Below are 15762 nucleotides of genomic sequence, written 5' to 3'. Positions count from 1 at the left end.
AACACATCAATATTTTAACGTTCGTATTTGAATGTAAATTAATGTCCGTACGAAGATATAGAGGTAAATGTTGTGAGTTTCCAGGCGCTTGGTTCATTCAACGGGCAAATTAACGAACGTCATGCGTGTATCGCACACCATGATGATTATAATTATTATCTGCACACATGTACCGAATCGCGCGGAGAGAGGCTTTATTTCGCTTAGCCGAGATAACGAGGTGTTCGCGTCGCGTACACGCGCCCGCACACGCTGCAGACAGACCGTTGAAAATTTAATAACAAGTAACAATAAAAACGGTTATTTGGACGCCGCGTTATCCCAGGAGGACCCCCGACAATGGCGATAATGGCCGCACAAATGTGCGTCGGTTGCTCGCGTCCGAGTCCGGATTATTATTCGCACTGCGTACACCGAGGGGGCGGATTAAAACGGGTTGTTGCATGATCAGAGACACGGCGGATGTTATGCCGATTTTCTCGTGCAATATCAATAGTATCGTCACGGCTCCGACCGACCCCGTTACGTTAATAACGCGCCGCTCTCGTCGCGCGACATGATTGTCGATCACGTTTGGCTCTTGCGACAAACGTGGGCACGTTTAATTTTCTGTTGAATTGGCGAAGCTTTCTAACGACTTTCTTTATCTCTTAGATGACAAACGGAGCCGTAACAAGGGGACAACTAACCCTTTACCCCTTGAATTTCGCTAAATTTTTAATATGTTAAAGTACACCCCATTCACTAATACAAAGTACTGTAACTCTGTCCAATGCGTAATAGATTATGAAATATTAATGTTTAAAATTTTTCGTGTGTATAATTGTTCTAAAATTCTACAGAATAAAGTTTATTTATGTATTACAAATGAGAAAAATAGAATTATAATAACATTACAAAGAAATACGTCACAATTAATAAAAATACATTACATGACAATTAATCTTTGGTGTCGGAACTTTCAATTTGTTCACTATCGATAATATGGTCACAATTCACAATGGGTACACGTTTGGATAATATCTATCATAGAAACATTTAAAATTAGTAATTTGCACCAAGCGCGTTTTATGAATGCAACTTCTTTGCACAAGCATGATTTATTTATTATTGATATCGGAAAAAATTTTAAACATTAATTCAACAGAAAAAACAAATATTTCATAAACTGCACATTGGACAGTTACTGTACTTTGTATTAGTGACTGAGGTGTACTGTAACATATTAAAAATTTAGCAAAATTTAAGGGATTGGTTATCCCCTTGTAAGATTAGCTGAGTGATCAAACGTTTCGCAACAATTTTCGATCCTCCGAGAAGTTTTCAGAATGGCTCTTGCTATTTCGCGATACCTCTGTTACGTTTAGATGATCGGGAATATCGTATGGTATGGATACAGGAGTTAGCGTGACTTTTCTCCTCTACGACTTCGTTGTCAAACGTTACCAAGCCGCGCGTACGTACGTATATCCCTTATCGAAAACTGCCTTTGGCGAAGCATCGAACTATCGATGGTTCACCGGGGCAGATGTCGAGAAGCCGCGATCCATGATATTACACAATGCATACGTAATGCACCCGCTTCGATGCGGCTTCGCGAACTGACGTGTCCACATATCCGTCCATGGCGGATATGCATCGCGAGAGCTTGTATCACGAGACATCATTTCGCGGGGAGGGGGGGGGGTACATCTGGGCGCGTTAATGCGAAAACGACAGAATCATTTAGCGACATTCTCGACCTCGGTTTATCTGAAAGCAGGAATTTATCTAGACTTATCGTAGAATTTACAATAGCGTATTAGATATTATCAAATTAAATTATCAAATTAAAATATCGTCATAAAGTTCGTTGAATAATGTCGTTTCGCTACGATTTGCCGCAGATAATATGATGTAAAGGCAGCGCAAGAAATATTTTATAAATATCACCGTAGTTTTAATAATAACCAAGGGTAAATATTGACGTAAAGAACGTCTATAATCGAGGCGACGCGTACCACGTAACACAGTTTCGCTAAAATTTCTCCCGTTCTACTTTTTTCAACGATAAAAGCACCCTCGATTTAGAACTCATCCGGAGCGGTGTCCGTAGGGGCTGTCGCGAAACGCGCGCGTTTCAGAGGCTTGCGCCCGGGGAGAGATTTATTACGGTCCCCTTTGTCGTACGAGTGCCAAAAATGTGTCGTATTTGCAACGCGAAGGATCTCAAAAGGGAACAGATATCAAAGTCGCGTCCATTATTCGAAATGGATATCATCGAGCTCTGGCCCGACTGTGTTCTGCAGTCCCCGCTCCCTGCCCCCTTTACATATGACGACGCGACGCGCGACTCTCCCCTTGATGTTAGCGATTTTCTGCGCACAGTTTTGGTCGTCGGCTTTACCGAGAAAGTCGCGCGGCCGATGTTGCAGCATACTTTGATGCGAACGCGCTACGCGAGGCTTAACTGTTCCCAAAGTTATAGCCGGGCATTAGGCGACATCGTACAAATGCACAATCTACGCAAAAGGGGAGAAACGCGCCGTTTCTCGCAGTCGCAGTTTCGAAACTGTATAATAGGAAGTCGCACATTGGATGAGCACGAGCAGTTGTGTCTCGACGTTGTCGCTCGGACGTAAAAATCCCAAGTATTGTAGCTCGCGTGTCGACTGATGGATATCGTGATAATTCATTATAATGTAATTATTGTCGACTTCTTGAAATGCTCGAAACGCATTTTATGGTCTCTCCGAAGAAAAGTTCGCGGTAATTAACGTTGTACTTTGAAGTCCTGAATGGTGGGGACATCAATCAAATATAGCAGTCGTTTCGTGACAAAAATCAGACCGTAATGGTACTGCCGCATTAAGAACTCCGTGGAGAACAGTAGTTCGTGAAGTAGTAAAAAGCGCGCGAATGCGGCAGCTGTTTACCGCAGTGAAACGTTAATCGCGACGATCGTGACGCAGCGAACGAAAGGCGGAGATAAAACAAAAATGTTAAGGGGTCGCCCCCGCGCGCGACAGATTCGTCCGAAGTTTGCTTGTCAGCAGTCAGATCGATATTTCCTAGTCGCGAAACTTTTCTCGCAGACGCAAAGTAGATCGGCTGTCATTCCCGATTTGTGTCCCGTCGACCGATAGAGCTTCTTGCGACACGAACTTCGCGATTACTTTTCCGCGGATAGCAGACTGCGCTGACATATATTTCTGCGAATCAGTTTAAGAGTATTCGGAGAGTTCGGTTTCCCTCTAGTTCCACGCCACAACTGACTTTTCTTCTGTTTGTCTCGGGCATTTGACAAAGCCCTATATCTCGTGTTTCTTATTTCGCGGTGCTCCGCGCGGCTATTTGAATAACACGAGCATTCTTGAACTGAGCTAAAAAGTCATATTAGCGTCATTTCGCGATATTTTCCATATATACATTACTGTCGTATACATATATGTATATATACATATGTATATATATACATTTCGCGCAAAGTTGTTTGGTTGAAAAGTAAACGCAGTGAACTAACAGCGAAAGTAATATTCAGTGATAGAGAGAGAGAACGTGGAAAACTTTCCATCCAGAAAATTGAAAGCGTTTTGAATTTCAGATATCAATTTATCCAATAGGTGGCTCCCTTTAATCCGTCGCGCTCGTCGTTTGCGCTAAGAACATTAATTATCCCGGAGAGAAGTTTCTTCTTCAGGCGCGCCCGTATTATCCCCCGCTGACGTGTTTACCATCGTCGTTTCACCGCGTCACGATGCGCCGTCTACTTTTTCCACCTTGGGACGACGTTCCCCCGATATAATTTATAGCGATATCTCTCCCAGTCGCGCGCGCCAATCGTAAACAGGGTATAAGACCAGCAAGAACACGATTGTATCGAAGTATGTTAACTATCCCCGTCGACATCTCGCGCGCGGCAAGAGGGCGGGCGAGCGAAATGTCGTTGTCATCGCGCGCGACACGCGGGACCGAAGGGATTTTCCTTTCGAGCACGCGAAAGCAGAGTATTCGATCTTATTCGACGTGGCATGGCGGCTAATGCGAAGTTAATCTCGCATGACGCCTCCGCCACGTGCGGCACCGGGTTTCCCGATCTGGCTCGCGGTAAAGAGCGACGTCAACCGTTGCCCCTGATTTACCTTTAATGGCTTTTAATGCCCTCCCGCCGGGGACGAGCGGAGGACGGCTTGCCTCTCGCAGCTTTCTTTCCTACCGCGAGACTCTCTTGCGGCAAGAATTACGAGCTTTCGATGCTCGAACGTCTTCCGCGAGCGCGAGATGCCAAGCGCGGGATGTTTCGATCAATTTTTCCAAAAGTGTCCCGATTCGTTTTCCTATACTGTCAGTCCTATAGCGATTTGAAACAACACCACGACATTCACTTATTTAACGCGAATGTAGAGATTATTATTGTTCGTTCGATTTAAAGTAAAACGCGCTGATGTGACCAATAATGAGAGTATCACAATTAAGAGATATCCATATAGTAATATCTCTTAATATCTCTTCTAAGATCCCCGCTTATTTAATTGTGAAATATTATCATTATGTCGCTAATGACCATCTTTATTTTTATTTCAGGCCTCTGTCAACAAGACGCGGTGCACATCACGGCTATCCTCGGAGAGAGTGTTGTCTTCAACTGTCACGTAGAGTTCCCCGGTGAGCACCCAGTGCCCTACGTTCTCCAATGGGAGAAGAAGGTAGGCGACACGGTACGATATCGGACGATATCGCCTCTGCTCTCTATATCCGTGAGTTAAAAAGACGGGGGCACTCCACGAGAGCGCCGCGCCTCTGGTATCAGCAAGCCTGCCAGTGTACCATCGCGACATTTTAAACGACGACTCGGAGAGAATCATTCGACGTCACATCGAGCGAAAAGTCTCCTTTCGCTTCGCTTCCTCGAGCAATCGATGCGTGCAAAATCGTAAACGCGCCCCCCTTCCGTCGCTATTAACACCCTCGCGATGCTAAACGTTCTTTTTTTTTTCCTTTCGTCGAGATAGTCGTTACAATTTCGCGCAATCACCCGATGATATATGGAATATAAAATAACGAGATCGTAGTAGCATAACATCAAGTAATAACGGCACGGAATAATGAAAAAGATCGACGTTTTTCGATCTCGCTTAATCCGAGACGCACTCCATGAGATATCGTAAATTTCTTCGGGTGGAAATCCACGGGAATTGTCGCAGTTCGCTCGATGCGCGCTCACTCCCGCGGAAAGAAATTTGCACTTCCGAGACTCCTTTTTTAATTCCCCGATTAAACGTTGCATAATCGCGAATTGGGGCGTGAAGAGGCAATATGGTGGGGGGCCACGCAGATACGGCGCGCTCCGGCCTGTCCTGCCCGAATAAACAGTTATTTCTATGAATTCTGCGACCCAGCTTCTCTTTCTGACCGCTATAAAGTTAATGTCCCATTTCTAGAATTTTTATATAATGGTGAGTGAATTCTAACTCTTCCGAAAAACTCGGGAGTTCTTGAGTCTCAAAAAGATTTTTGGTGCCTCAAGAATTTTATTCGACAGATATTATGATTCAAATCGATCCCAATTGAAATGAAAAAGAAAACTGTTATTATTAAAACTATCCATTTTTATACAATAAAACTGTGTAGTTAGCCATTATACCTTTTTGGATACCTTGTATTTAGTCGTCAGAGAATTTTTTCTTTCTGTCGTCGCTTATCTTTCGTAATAATTGACAGAGACGCGAATAATAAAGTTTCACTGATTATTCAAAAAATTAGAGCAACACTTGCATTTTTGATCGAATATTTACGGAATTTGGCGCCAGAACGTCGTCAGCAGTTTTTCTCAAATAACCGCACAAAATAATTTCCACAGCGCGTGAACATGAATGAATTTACATATGGTTACATACGCTAGCGAGCTTGTACCAGTGAGGCAGAGCGCAGCGGAGGGCACACGTTTTTGAAATGTTACTGCAACGTTATTGTTACTGAGAGAAACTTTAAATTGGCCGTATATTTACGATTTGTTGGCTTACGCGCTTACGTTCTTCCGTTTGGTCGTTTTGTATATCCTGTTTTGATTTTGATCGGTGGTAACCACCGACAACGGCGAACGGGACGCGCCTCTCGTTCGTGCGAACGAGCGAGCGAGCACCGCCGTAAATTACTCGCTCGAGTAGAGTAAAAAGTAACGTACTTTGTATTCACACGTTGTATATCTCGTCCGGACTGGAGAGGGCAGAGCACATTACGTACATCAATTAACGGCATCATCCGATCATTTCAATCAGTACTAACAACATGAATTCCAGATCATAAAACGCGCGAACGACCTTTTTTCATTCATCTCATGTGATGACCACATATCATCGCGATATATACATATGTACATGGAGCGAGCGATGCGGGTGCGCGACGAAAATGAGCGATACGCTAGATAACATAAATGTGATCACCGAAGCGAATCGAAAGCCGCTTGAAAAATAGCGAGAGCGATCCGTTGTAAAATGTCAATTCTAGTTCCTGGCGGCGCGGCGCATCGGAAACTTGTTACCGTGAATCGCTCTCGTGAAATGAAAAATTAAGGATCATCATGGTATATTCGCTTCATCGATATCCGGCTCTCCATTGGCATCATAATCCGCCGATCGATCAATCTCCTTCGAGTGCCCGCCAGGATTTTCATTCCTAATACGGTTAACGCGCGCGAAATGTAAAACGGTGTTTTACACACCGCGGAGCCGTAAGCCTTTTTTTCCCGCGCCGCGAATCAACGATGCGACGTATCGCGATTTTTCGCGAGTACTCGCGCACACGCTCACAATGATATTCTCGTGCCAGATTTTTCATGCGAGATTTCGTTGCACTGTTTCGAGAATGAGAGAGAAAGAGAGCGAAAGGACCGCCCGAATCGTAACGTGTATATTACTTTGAACGGCGCATAATTTGGTATCCGCGAGAGGATACCCACGCAGAATCCACGTTCGTAAAATCGCAAGACATTGCTCGTTCCGATTTTCTTCTCGATTAAATGGAGAAATGTCCGAGATAGTACACGTTTACGACTCGTCGCGGCTCTTTCGAATGACGAGCTCGCCGTTTCACGAATCTCTTCGCGATATAAAGAAGCGAGAAAAGCAAGGGAGTGCCCTTCAGTTTCTCTGCATCTTGGAATTTTACGTGTTTTTGATTGTACGCGTGCGTTTCTTGTCGTTCGTGAATTTTTATGTTTTATATAATCTTTAAAGTTTATTCAATGAATCTCTTATCTCGCGACGTAGGATGCAAAAATATAGCAGACGTAAAGAGATGTTTTCCTTTTATCTTTAAATCGCGAAATGACGTCAACTGTTCGTGATACTCTCTAAAAGTCGAAGAGTGAAATGCAAGTGTAACGAAAAGTAAAAATTGAGTATGTGCACTTTGATTTGCCACTCTAAGAAAGAATAAAATTGCGCTCTATAAGTTGAAATAAAATCGCATTCCATTTGAGAGTGAAAGGGCACTCTTTTCGAGTGTAGTAGATCAGTGTCCATAGCGAGTTATGTCACTCTACAATTTTGAAGTTTTGAATGGAAAATTTCGCTCTTTTAGAGTCATTTATCAGTCGGTCTTCAGTGAATCGTGATTCACTATAGCTTTAGAGTGAGATAGCATCACTCCGGTAAAGTAGCCGCTCTAAAAATTTGAATAAAAATTCTCATGAGTGCCCGCATTTACTTAAATTAGAGTGACAAGCCTCTCTTTTGGAGTGACTATCGCAATCACTCAAATATTATTGTATTAGTGGCGAAACCACTCTATGAAATTTAGAGAGTATCAATACAGGAATGATCAAACGGTGCGATACATTGCTCGCAATCAAGAATAAAAACCTCTTTCGTTCTTCAAGCTCGACTTTCGACGTCTATTTTGATTCCTCGTTTCTTTTAATGCATCAACGTCCAGTTTAAGTATCTCGAATTACTCACGCGCGGCTTAGTCCGCGAACGGCCAGCTCGTCCATCACGAAACAATGTGGAGTAGCGCACTTTTCCCACTTCTATCTCGGGGGCGGAAAATTTAAAAATCATGTCTCTGTCTCCTCTAACCTCTGGTGCCTTGCATGCGTTGTTCGCTGGCGCACGCGGTGGTGGCGGATTTAATCGGAGATGGGAAAACGCGCGTCGCGTGTGGCTAAAACAAACATAGTGTGACTGTCGCATGAAAAATACGATGCTATCGTCGGCGCAATTAGATAGGGCAATCGCGGCTTCGGCTCGCCGTAAATTACGGGATCGTGTTTCCCGGATCTTGCCGCTGTAAAAATTAGCCCCACCCTCCTGCGATCATCCGATCACCACCGCCGCTGCATGATCGTAGTCTGCGTGTAGAAAATTTTGCCTGCCAAGTAGCGTAATGTAATATGTGTATTATATGTATTAGTGATGCGTATAGTCGCATGTATATGTCGCGTCGCCGCGCGAATTTGTACCGCCGCGTATCGCACTTATCGGTCTCTCTCTCTCTCTCTCGCGATCAATAGTTGAAATATCTCGCTAATCCGGTAAGCTCCGCCGGTGCGAGATATCATCTCGCCGATCGGCGTGTACGCGTGCATAATGCCGCGAAATAAATTGATTAAAATTAAAGCGTTGCGCCATCGACGCCGGGCGTGTGGAGACTAACGCGATCGAGAGCGAATTATAGGCGTCGGGTGTTATTTGTGTATCGGATGAGATTACACCTGTACGTATCGCGTAAAACGCGTAAAAATTACATAATTTCGAACGCGCGAGTAAAATGCGGGCGGGATAAACGCGGCGAGATGACCCAGCGCCGGATCGGGGGCCCCCCTCGCGGACTCCGGGGATTTCCGGTCGATCCGGCGTCGCGTTGCCGTAAACGCATTACTGTGAATTCAATATTGACTTCGCAAACCTACCCTCGTCCCGGATTAATTAATTAATTGATCGATCGCGCGCGCGCGCGCAGAAGACTATACCGCGATCGACGCGACCGCGACGGTTGAACCCGACGACGTAATCTTAGAGCCGCGTTCGTACACTTGAGCACGCGTGCTCGCGTGCTCTCGCACCCCGTGCGTGCTCGAGAGCGCGGACGCGATTCTATATGATGATCGGCGGTAGCAAACAGCGATACATGCACATACGGTGCCTTCACGTGGCGGTTAGGTACCGTGCGAGCGCACTTCCGACGTAGGATCGATATGATAGAAATTAATCGCGAGTATAATCGTGTCGTTGCCCCGATGGTTACCCGTATATAGCGAACGTCGCGAATGCACGCGACTCCACGCGCGAATCTCACGCGTCGAGGACCGCGTAACACATGGCGGACAGACGGGTTTTATTCGACGCCCTATTGTATCTGCACGCCGGATTCCGGCCGCGACTATGGCTTGACTTAATCAAACGTCAATTTGCTCGATAATCGCTATATGTTTGTATATAATCAACATGGATTAGTAGGCTTTCAATATAAAGGGGACACGATGTAGGAATCGCCATGTTTCCTCTTAACGTAATATTTTCGAAATATACTGCCTGTATATAAGATAAAATGGCTTGTAATAATGAATGAACCAGGAATGAAGAAGTGTGTAAATATCATTTGCAAGAAAAATAAGGTAGAAGCACGTTGACGAGCTCTTGGAGATTGGAGATCAAAAGAACGCGAGGTTAATCTTATCTCGAATGGCTATACTTTCGTGAGAAAAAAGGGGCGACTTCTATATCGTAAAAAAAATTCCAGACCGTCCCACCTCACCCCAATCCACGTTCAATCGTCCCGGCAATTTTTCTATTAGCATTAATTACCATGTCCCGGCAAATCACTTCGGGGGGAGGCGCGAGGCCGGTCGGGGTCAGTTCCTCGTACATAGCCGTCCTTTTTACCGTCCCTCGGAAAACGCTTCTGATAGCGAGAGATTTCCAACGGTGGAACGACGCCGCGTCCCCCGGCCATTTCCATTTCCAGACGACGACTCGCCGCGATGAAGGGGGAGAGGGGAAACGACGCGAGTAGAGAGGTGGAGGTTGGCACGGCGAAGGGCTGTTTTCTTTTTTACGCGCGGCATCGCTGGAATCTCGCATAAATCACGCGAGAAACCCAGGGGCTTTTGAGCCACCCTCCTTCACCGTCTCGACCATCGCCCCCCCCCTCTCACGATTCGAACCCCTCCGCGCCAATCTCTCCCTCCTATACCCTCGGGCCGTCCGTCCCGCCGCTTTCGCCACCCCTGCCTTCCTCCCCCTGTCTATGGCGCTGCGGCTGACAACTAATTTCTCTTCCCGTCTGACTTTTTGCACCCTCCCCCTCCCCCCCTCGTCCATGGCGCGAAACTAGCCTCTCGCACTCACCCATACCATTTTTTTTCGTTCGCGTGCGGACGACGCACCTGATGCGGCCTGCAATGGGCTCGGTCTCGATTGCAATTACCGGCGATAATTAAAAGGCTACGATTCATAATTAAGAGACTCGAAAAAATTCTTAGTGAAAAGGCGAGACCGCGATGCCTTTCACGGAGCTTCCGTTTGCAGAATCGTGCCTTTATCTCGTGAAAATAGCTTCCACCTCGAAATATCTCTGGGTGAAAGAAATTTCCCACGAATATTACTCTAACCGTAGGAACACACGAGAGCGCTTATCGACGAGATATTTTCACTTAGAATCATATTTATTGGCGTTTGGCCAATCTTGGAACCAATTTTGGAACCTGCAGCGCGCCGAGTGAATCAAACACGATCGTATATCATGCGCGTCCATGTTATTGTTTGCTTTTCCGGAAGCAAATAGTTATCGATGCCCGATGGTACACGTTACCCGCGCGTCCGAATAGGAGACGAAGACCGGGGCCTTCGCTGCCGGCACCGCTAACTGATTCGATGAATGAAGAAAAAGCACTCTCATACATTGCGGCAGCGTACATTCTTCTGTACCGCACCTGCGGTTCTCGGTTGCGGCTGCGAACTAGTGCGAAGAGAACGCGATGTTTTTCCTCGACCTCTTCGATCGAAACCGCAGAGACCTCCCTTCGAAATTTATTCACTCGTCAATAAATCCGGCGAAAGTGTGCATAAAAATCGCGGAGTCGTACGGGCGCGGGGATAACTTTGGGGATATGGCTTTTTACGAGCGCGCGATTCGCGCCGGAGAGACGACACGCGGAAACCGCACGTTTTAACTCCCACCCTTTGAATGGCTTTTTGAAATCGCGCGCGGGCGAATCCGCGAAATGAATTCGCATTAAAGATCGCGTCGACATTTATCGCGCACGAGTTTGCGGTGGGTCTACCTGCCTGCCTAGTGCCTCCTCTTTTGCAATGCGCAAGAGAAATGCAAGTTGTCGCAACCGTGACTAACGTTTCCGACTCTCCCTCGGGCTTTTCCATCCTTTTATTTTCCACATCCCTCCTTTTTGCCCGTTTTCTCCTTTAACTATTCCGCATATGCGCGAGGAGAGTCACCTCTGATGAAATTGCCACAAGACAAATAACGTTAAACGCACACACATACCCGGCGCACATGCGCTAGGCGTAAATTACATCAAGAGAGTCATGTTGAATAAAAGAAGCTGAAACATAAGTGCGGTGGGCTTTTTTTTAATGCAATTCTAAATAAAATTTGCAAACAAAGAAAGAATTTTATATGGTATGTTTGATCCGTAATGCGGATTCTTACAAGCGTTGGTGAACAAATCGAGCCTTCACTCCAGATATCTTTGGTTCGGTTTTTACCATAAGCGTGATTAAAGTGAATGGTTCCTGCCTTTTAAGCCAGCGGAGGAAATTAAAAAAAAAGAAGAAAAAGAAAACTACGTTAAAATTATTTTTGCTTGTTAAAGTCGCAGGGGTGAGAGTTTTCATACTCGTCCCTCGTAAAGGCCATTCTGCGAGAGCCGCTGTACGTGCTAATACAAACGTGCAATTTGCATACGCGACAATTTGCATTTATGCCCGCCGCTAACTGGTTCGGCCGCGAGCGAGCGGGGATAAAAAGGAGAGGTACCCGCGAATTCCCCGGGGCCAAAGTACCGAAGAGTGGAGGAACGAAATTTCGTGTAGGGCGGTACGCCGCCGCGCCCGCGCGCGCATTTGTAGTCCGGTCGCGCGGCCGCGCGCCGCGCCGGCGCCGGCGCCGCGCCGGGCTAAAACTTACGCGCGCACGCACGCTTTTATTCCGCGGCTCGTCGCGACACAGCATCCGAGTGGCATCCCTTATGAGATTACGCGGCGCACCGCCAACACACGTGGAAAATTAATGCGCGTTTTCAACAGCGACGGCGGCGGGAGGGAGGCGAGGTGGGAGAGGCTTCCATTGTCGCATCCACTGGAAAGTTAGCCCCCCCACGGACTTGCTGGAAAGAGACGAGTCTCGCAGAAGGTTCACCGGGTCTTGTTTCGCGGGATGCACGAATACATTGAAGCCGACGTACAAAAGTACACGGGTACCGTGCGATAATGAACGCGGTTCAAAACCATTATTCCTCGTATAGTCATTAATTAATACGGAAGAAAAAAAAATAAAAGATATCTCCGTGGAAGTTATTCAGAGGTATTCAAAAGCGCGCGCTTTACATCATAATTGAATTAACTCTCGTTTCGGGTAAAATACTCGCATTGTCTTTCCGTCTAACGACGCGTGCGAGATGGTTCGATCGATAATCGCATAATACTTGCGTATTAGCGGCACGTGGCGTAATTTATTTCGTATTACACGCGAGAAATTATAATTTTCAAACAATTATTCACATTCGATTATTTCAATTATTTATGAATATCCGCATCCCTCCCCGCGGTCACCTGCGGGGGAGAGCAATCATTTTCCCATGGAGGCGCGCAATAATAACGAATAATTCTTCGGCTGTAGCGCGAGCTTTTAAATGTTTTTGCAGCGTTACCATTCATCGAGACATGGGCCCTCCAATGGAATTACGGCGGCATCGCGCAAATGTAAGTGGAGAATGCAAATTAATGCGCGCACTTCGCGGCGAGAATGCTGTGACTCCCATTGTTTCGCTCTCCACTCACCCTCGTGCTCTTCTCGCCGTTGCCGCTGCTTCTTTTACCCTTAACGAGCACTCTCCATCAAGAACGTATGTTTTTCCATAAAGCTAGCTGGTAAATGCTCGTATAGCTCGTTCGTTAATACATCGGGGTAACTTTCCGCGGGAGAGACAGGGAGAGAAAGAGATGGAGGGAGGGAGGGGGGAGAGAGAGAGAGAGAGAGAGAGAAACAGAAAGAGCAAGAGGAAGGAAGAGAGGGAGGAGGGTGGAAAAATCGGGCGGTATTAAATTTGTAAGAAAGGGTTGAAGAATCGGATGGGCGTAATGGAGGCTCTCCTTGTTTCCCCGCGTACTTCTATTTTGAAAGAAAAGTGCCGCGAGTGGCACCGGATGAGGGAGGGATGCTGGTTGACGACGGTGAGTAGGTGGTGGATATATCTCGTCGCGAGTGGAAGAGCAGGGAGGGGTAGAAGGGAGCACGACGTAATTTAATGAAACAAATGGAGACACGAGTCAACTGCGCAAACACTGGAAGGAGAGACAGGATGAATGGAGGACGAAGGGAGAAAGGGAGGAACGTGGACTGCTGGAGGACGAGTGAGATGGCGGAAGCCGAGATAGGGAGAAAGCGAGATTGGGGTACGATGGCAGAGAAAGACAGAGAGAGGAAGAGAGGGAGGAAAAAGGAGAGAGAGAGAGAGAGAGGGCGAAAGACGTGTTTGCGTGCGAGAAAGAGAAATAGAGTCTTCCTGCAATTCAATTTCACTGGCGCTTCCACTCGGGAGGCATTCACCTCTGCCGGAGGGACCGACTTACCCGTCCCGCCGCCGCGCTCAACTCCCCCGCGTCCTCCGCGTTAGAAACCTCTCTGAGGTCTCGGAAAGTTACCCGCAACCTGGCAGATCTCTCTCCCGAATTTCGGTTGAATATTATCCACGTCGTAGACGAGCGTTATCGTTCCTTTTCCTCCCGCGGAAAGCAATGTGAAACCTCGGTGTTCTGACTGTACATTTTTTTTCTCTCTTTATTCCGTCGACGGACGTAAGCCACGAAGGTAATTATTTTTCTATTCTCTCTCTTTCGCGGCGTAAACACGAAACCGAGGCAAGCGCGGTCTTCTTACGTGGAGGATTTTTTTCCGATGGTCGATTTAAGCTTCTTGAGCCTTCTCGTAACCAGACCTTTTGTAACATTATACTTATTACATTTTTTTAAATGTAATTTAAATTATTTCAATTTTCATTAATAACGGACGAGAATTTTACAAAACAGAAAAAGTGTTAGTTTTCTCGACTGTATTTTAGATTCTTCCACGGCGTCGTATCCGATCGCAACGATGTCTTCAAACATGTGTCAGTGTATCAAGCGCGTAAGAAATTTATTCCACCGGCGGGTAACGTCGCAATTTGCAATTGCGTCGGGCGTTTCGTCGCACCGCAAAGGGATGCAGAACGACACCGTCATGCAGTACAGGCGACACTTTATCGCGGCCGATGCAGGCGAATCAGCACGGGGTTAGGAGGTCTACATACATAATGCAGAATGTGCACGGAGGTCAAGCTGAACTACTCAACTGTGTCAGGGTTACCGTTCCTCCCTCGCGGTCGATCCCCACGTGCGGTTTCAAGCACCCCGACCCACTGTCTCTCCTGCAGTCGCAATCCGCTCCTTTCTACGACTTACTCTTTCACCGTTTAGCGAGCCGTTCGTTTCTCGTTATCCCTGTTAATTGGTGACTTCGTTTTTCCTTTTTTGACATTCTTATTATTAATGCAAACCTAGGTGCGAGGGGGTGTCGCGTCGTGACTAACGAAAAATAATTAGCGTCCGCGAGATCCCCCCAATCCTATCTCGAGAGGGTGAGAGTGGAGCCGAACCAAAATTGTGATTAGAAGAGTAATTTTGCGTTAGGTGGAAAATAAACGCTTCGAAAAAAAACGGCATAAAACATTCGTGGCTCGAATACAAATGAGTTCTGACGAGAGAGAGAATATCTCCGAGTAGAGTGTGTACGGTGGCTGCGAGCTAGTCTTTCTAACAACGTTACTTTAATAACGAAAGTGGAGGGTTTGCGGTGTGCAACGCTGCACTGGGAAACTTTGCTTACGCAGATAAGCGAGTAGCGGAGCCAAGGTGAGCTTAAGTAGACATGATATGTCTACACATATGTGAAGTGAAAAACTTGAATTAAATATGAGAGCATCAGAGCTCCGGTTTCCCCCGGCTGCTCTAATCAAATTTCGCGTACGCCTCGCGGAGTACATTTCGTATATAATATGACGAAAGAGAGTATTCAATGGAGCTGCGTGATGGAGCTATGCGGAAACCATCCTCATATTTCCGTGAAATTAGACGCGCGAGATTCAGCCGTGAGCTCAACCACGCGAGAGAGACCAGAAGGACCAGAGGCTCCGGTTATGATTTCCGAGTTAAACAATCCGTGGTACGCGCCAGCCATTAAGATCCTTATTATCCCGCGCAAACGGCCCGCAGGATCGAGAGACGGAACTGTACATCGTGCTGCGATATAGGAGAGCGCGCGCGCGAACACGCACATACACACGCACACACACGACGACCGCAGACACACCATCCGTGCCCGTGGTATTTTCGTTCATCGGATATACGAGAGGAGAATGAGGAGATTCCGCGGCAAAGATAAACAGCCGTTCGAGTGTTTGCCCTGCCGAGACAATTTTCTCGCCACCGACGTGACTATGGAAAGTGGCGTAAGATGCCTACCCCGCCGCCCCTCCAACGCCGTCCTACTCTTTTCGCTCTGGAAATT

General features: G+C 46.6%; 1 protein-coding gene across 10 annotated transcripts in view; it reads left to right on the top strand.

The window, feature by feature from the left end:
* LOC139772932 (protein turtle) overlaps positions 1-15762 on the top strand; it is a 270010-nt gene that overhangs the window by 211180 nt on the left and 43068 nt on the right. For 8 of the 10 annotated variants that reach the window (XM_071706991.1, XM_071706996.1, XM_071706989.1 and 5 more), the window contains one exon: positions 4564-4697. In XM_071706991.1, coding sequence (XP_071563092.1) covers positions 4564-4697 — 134 coding nt within the window. Of the gene's footprint in view, positions 1-4563; positions 4698-15762 lie in introns of those variants that run through there. The other 2 variants (XM_071706995.1, XM_071706999.1) reach the window with 1 other exon arrangement.

This window comes from Temnothorax nylanderi, unplaced genomic scaffold (assembly GCF_030848795.1).
Source record: "Temnothorax nylanderi isolate EJ_2023f unplaced genomic scaffold, tnyl_v1.0 TNYL_tig0055_pilon, whole genome shotgun sequence".
NCBI lineage: Eukaryota > Metazoa > Arthropoda > Insecta > Hymenoptera > Formicidae > Temnothorax > Temnothorax nylanderi.
Note: the sequence above shows the minus strand (reverse complement) of the source record. Positions and strands in the feature narration are given on the sequence as shown.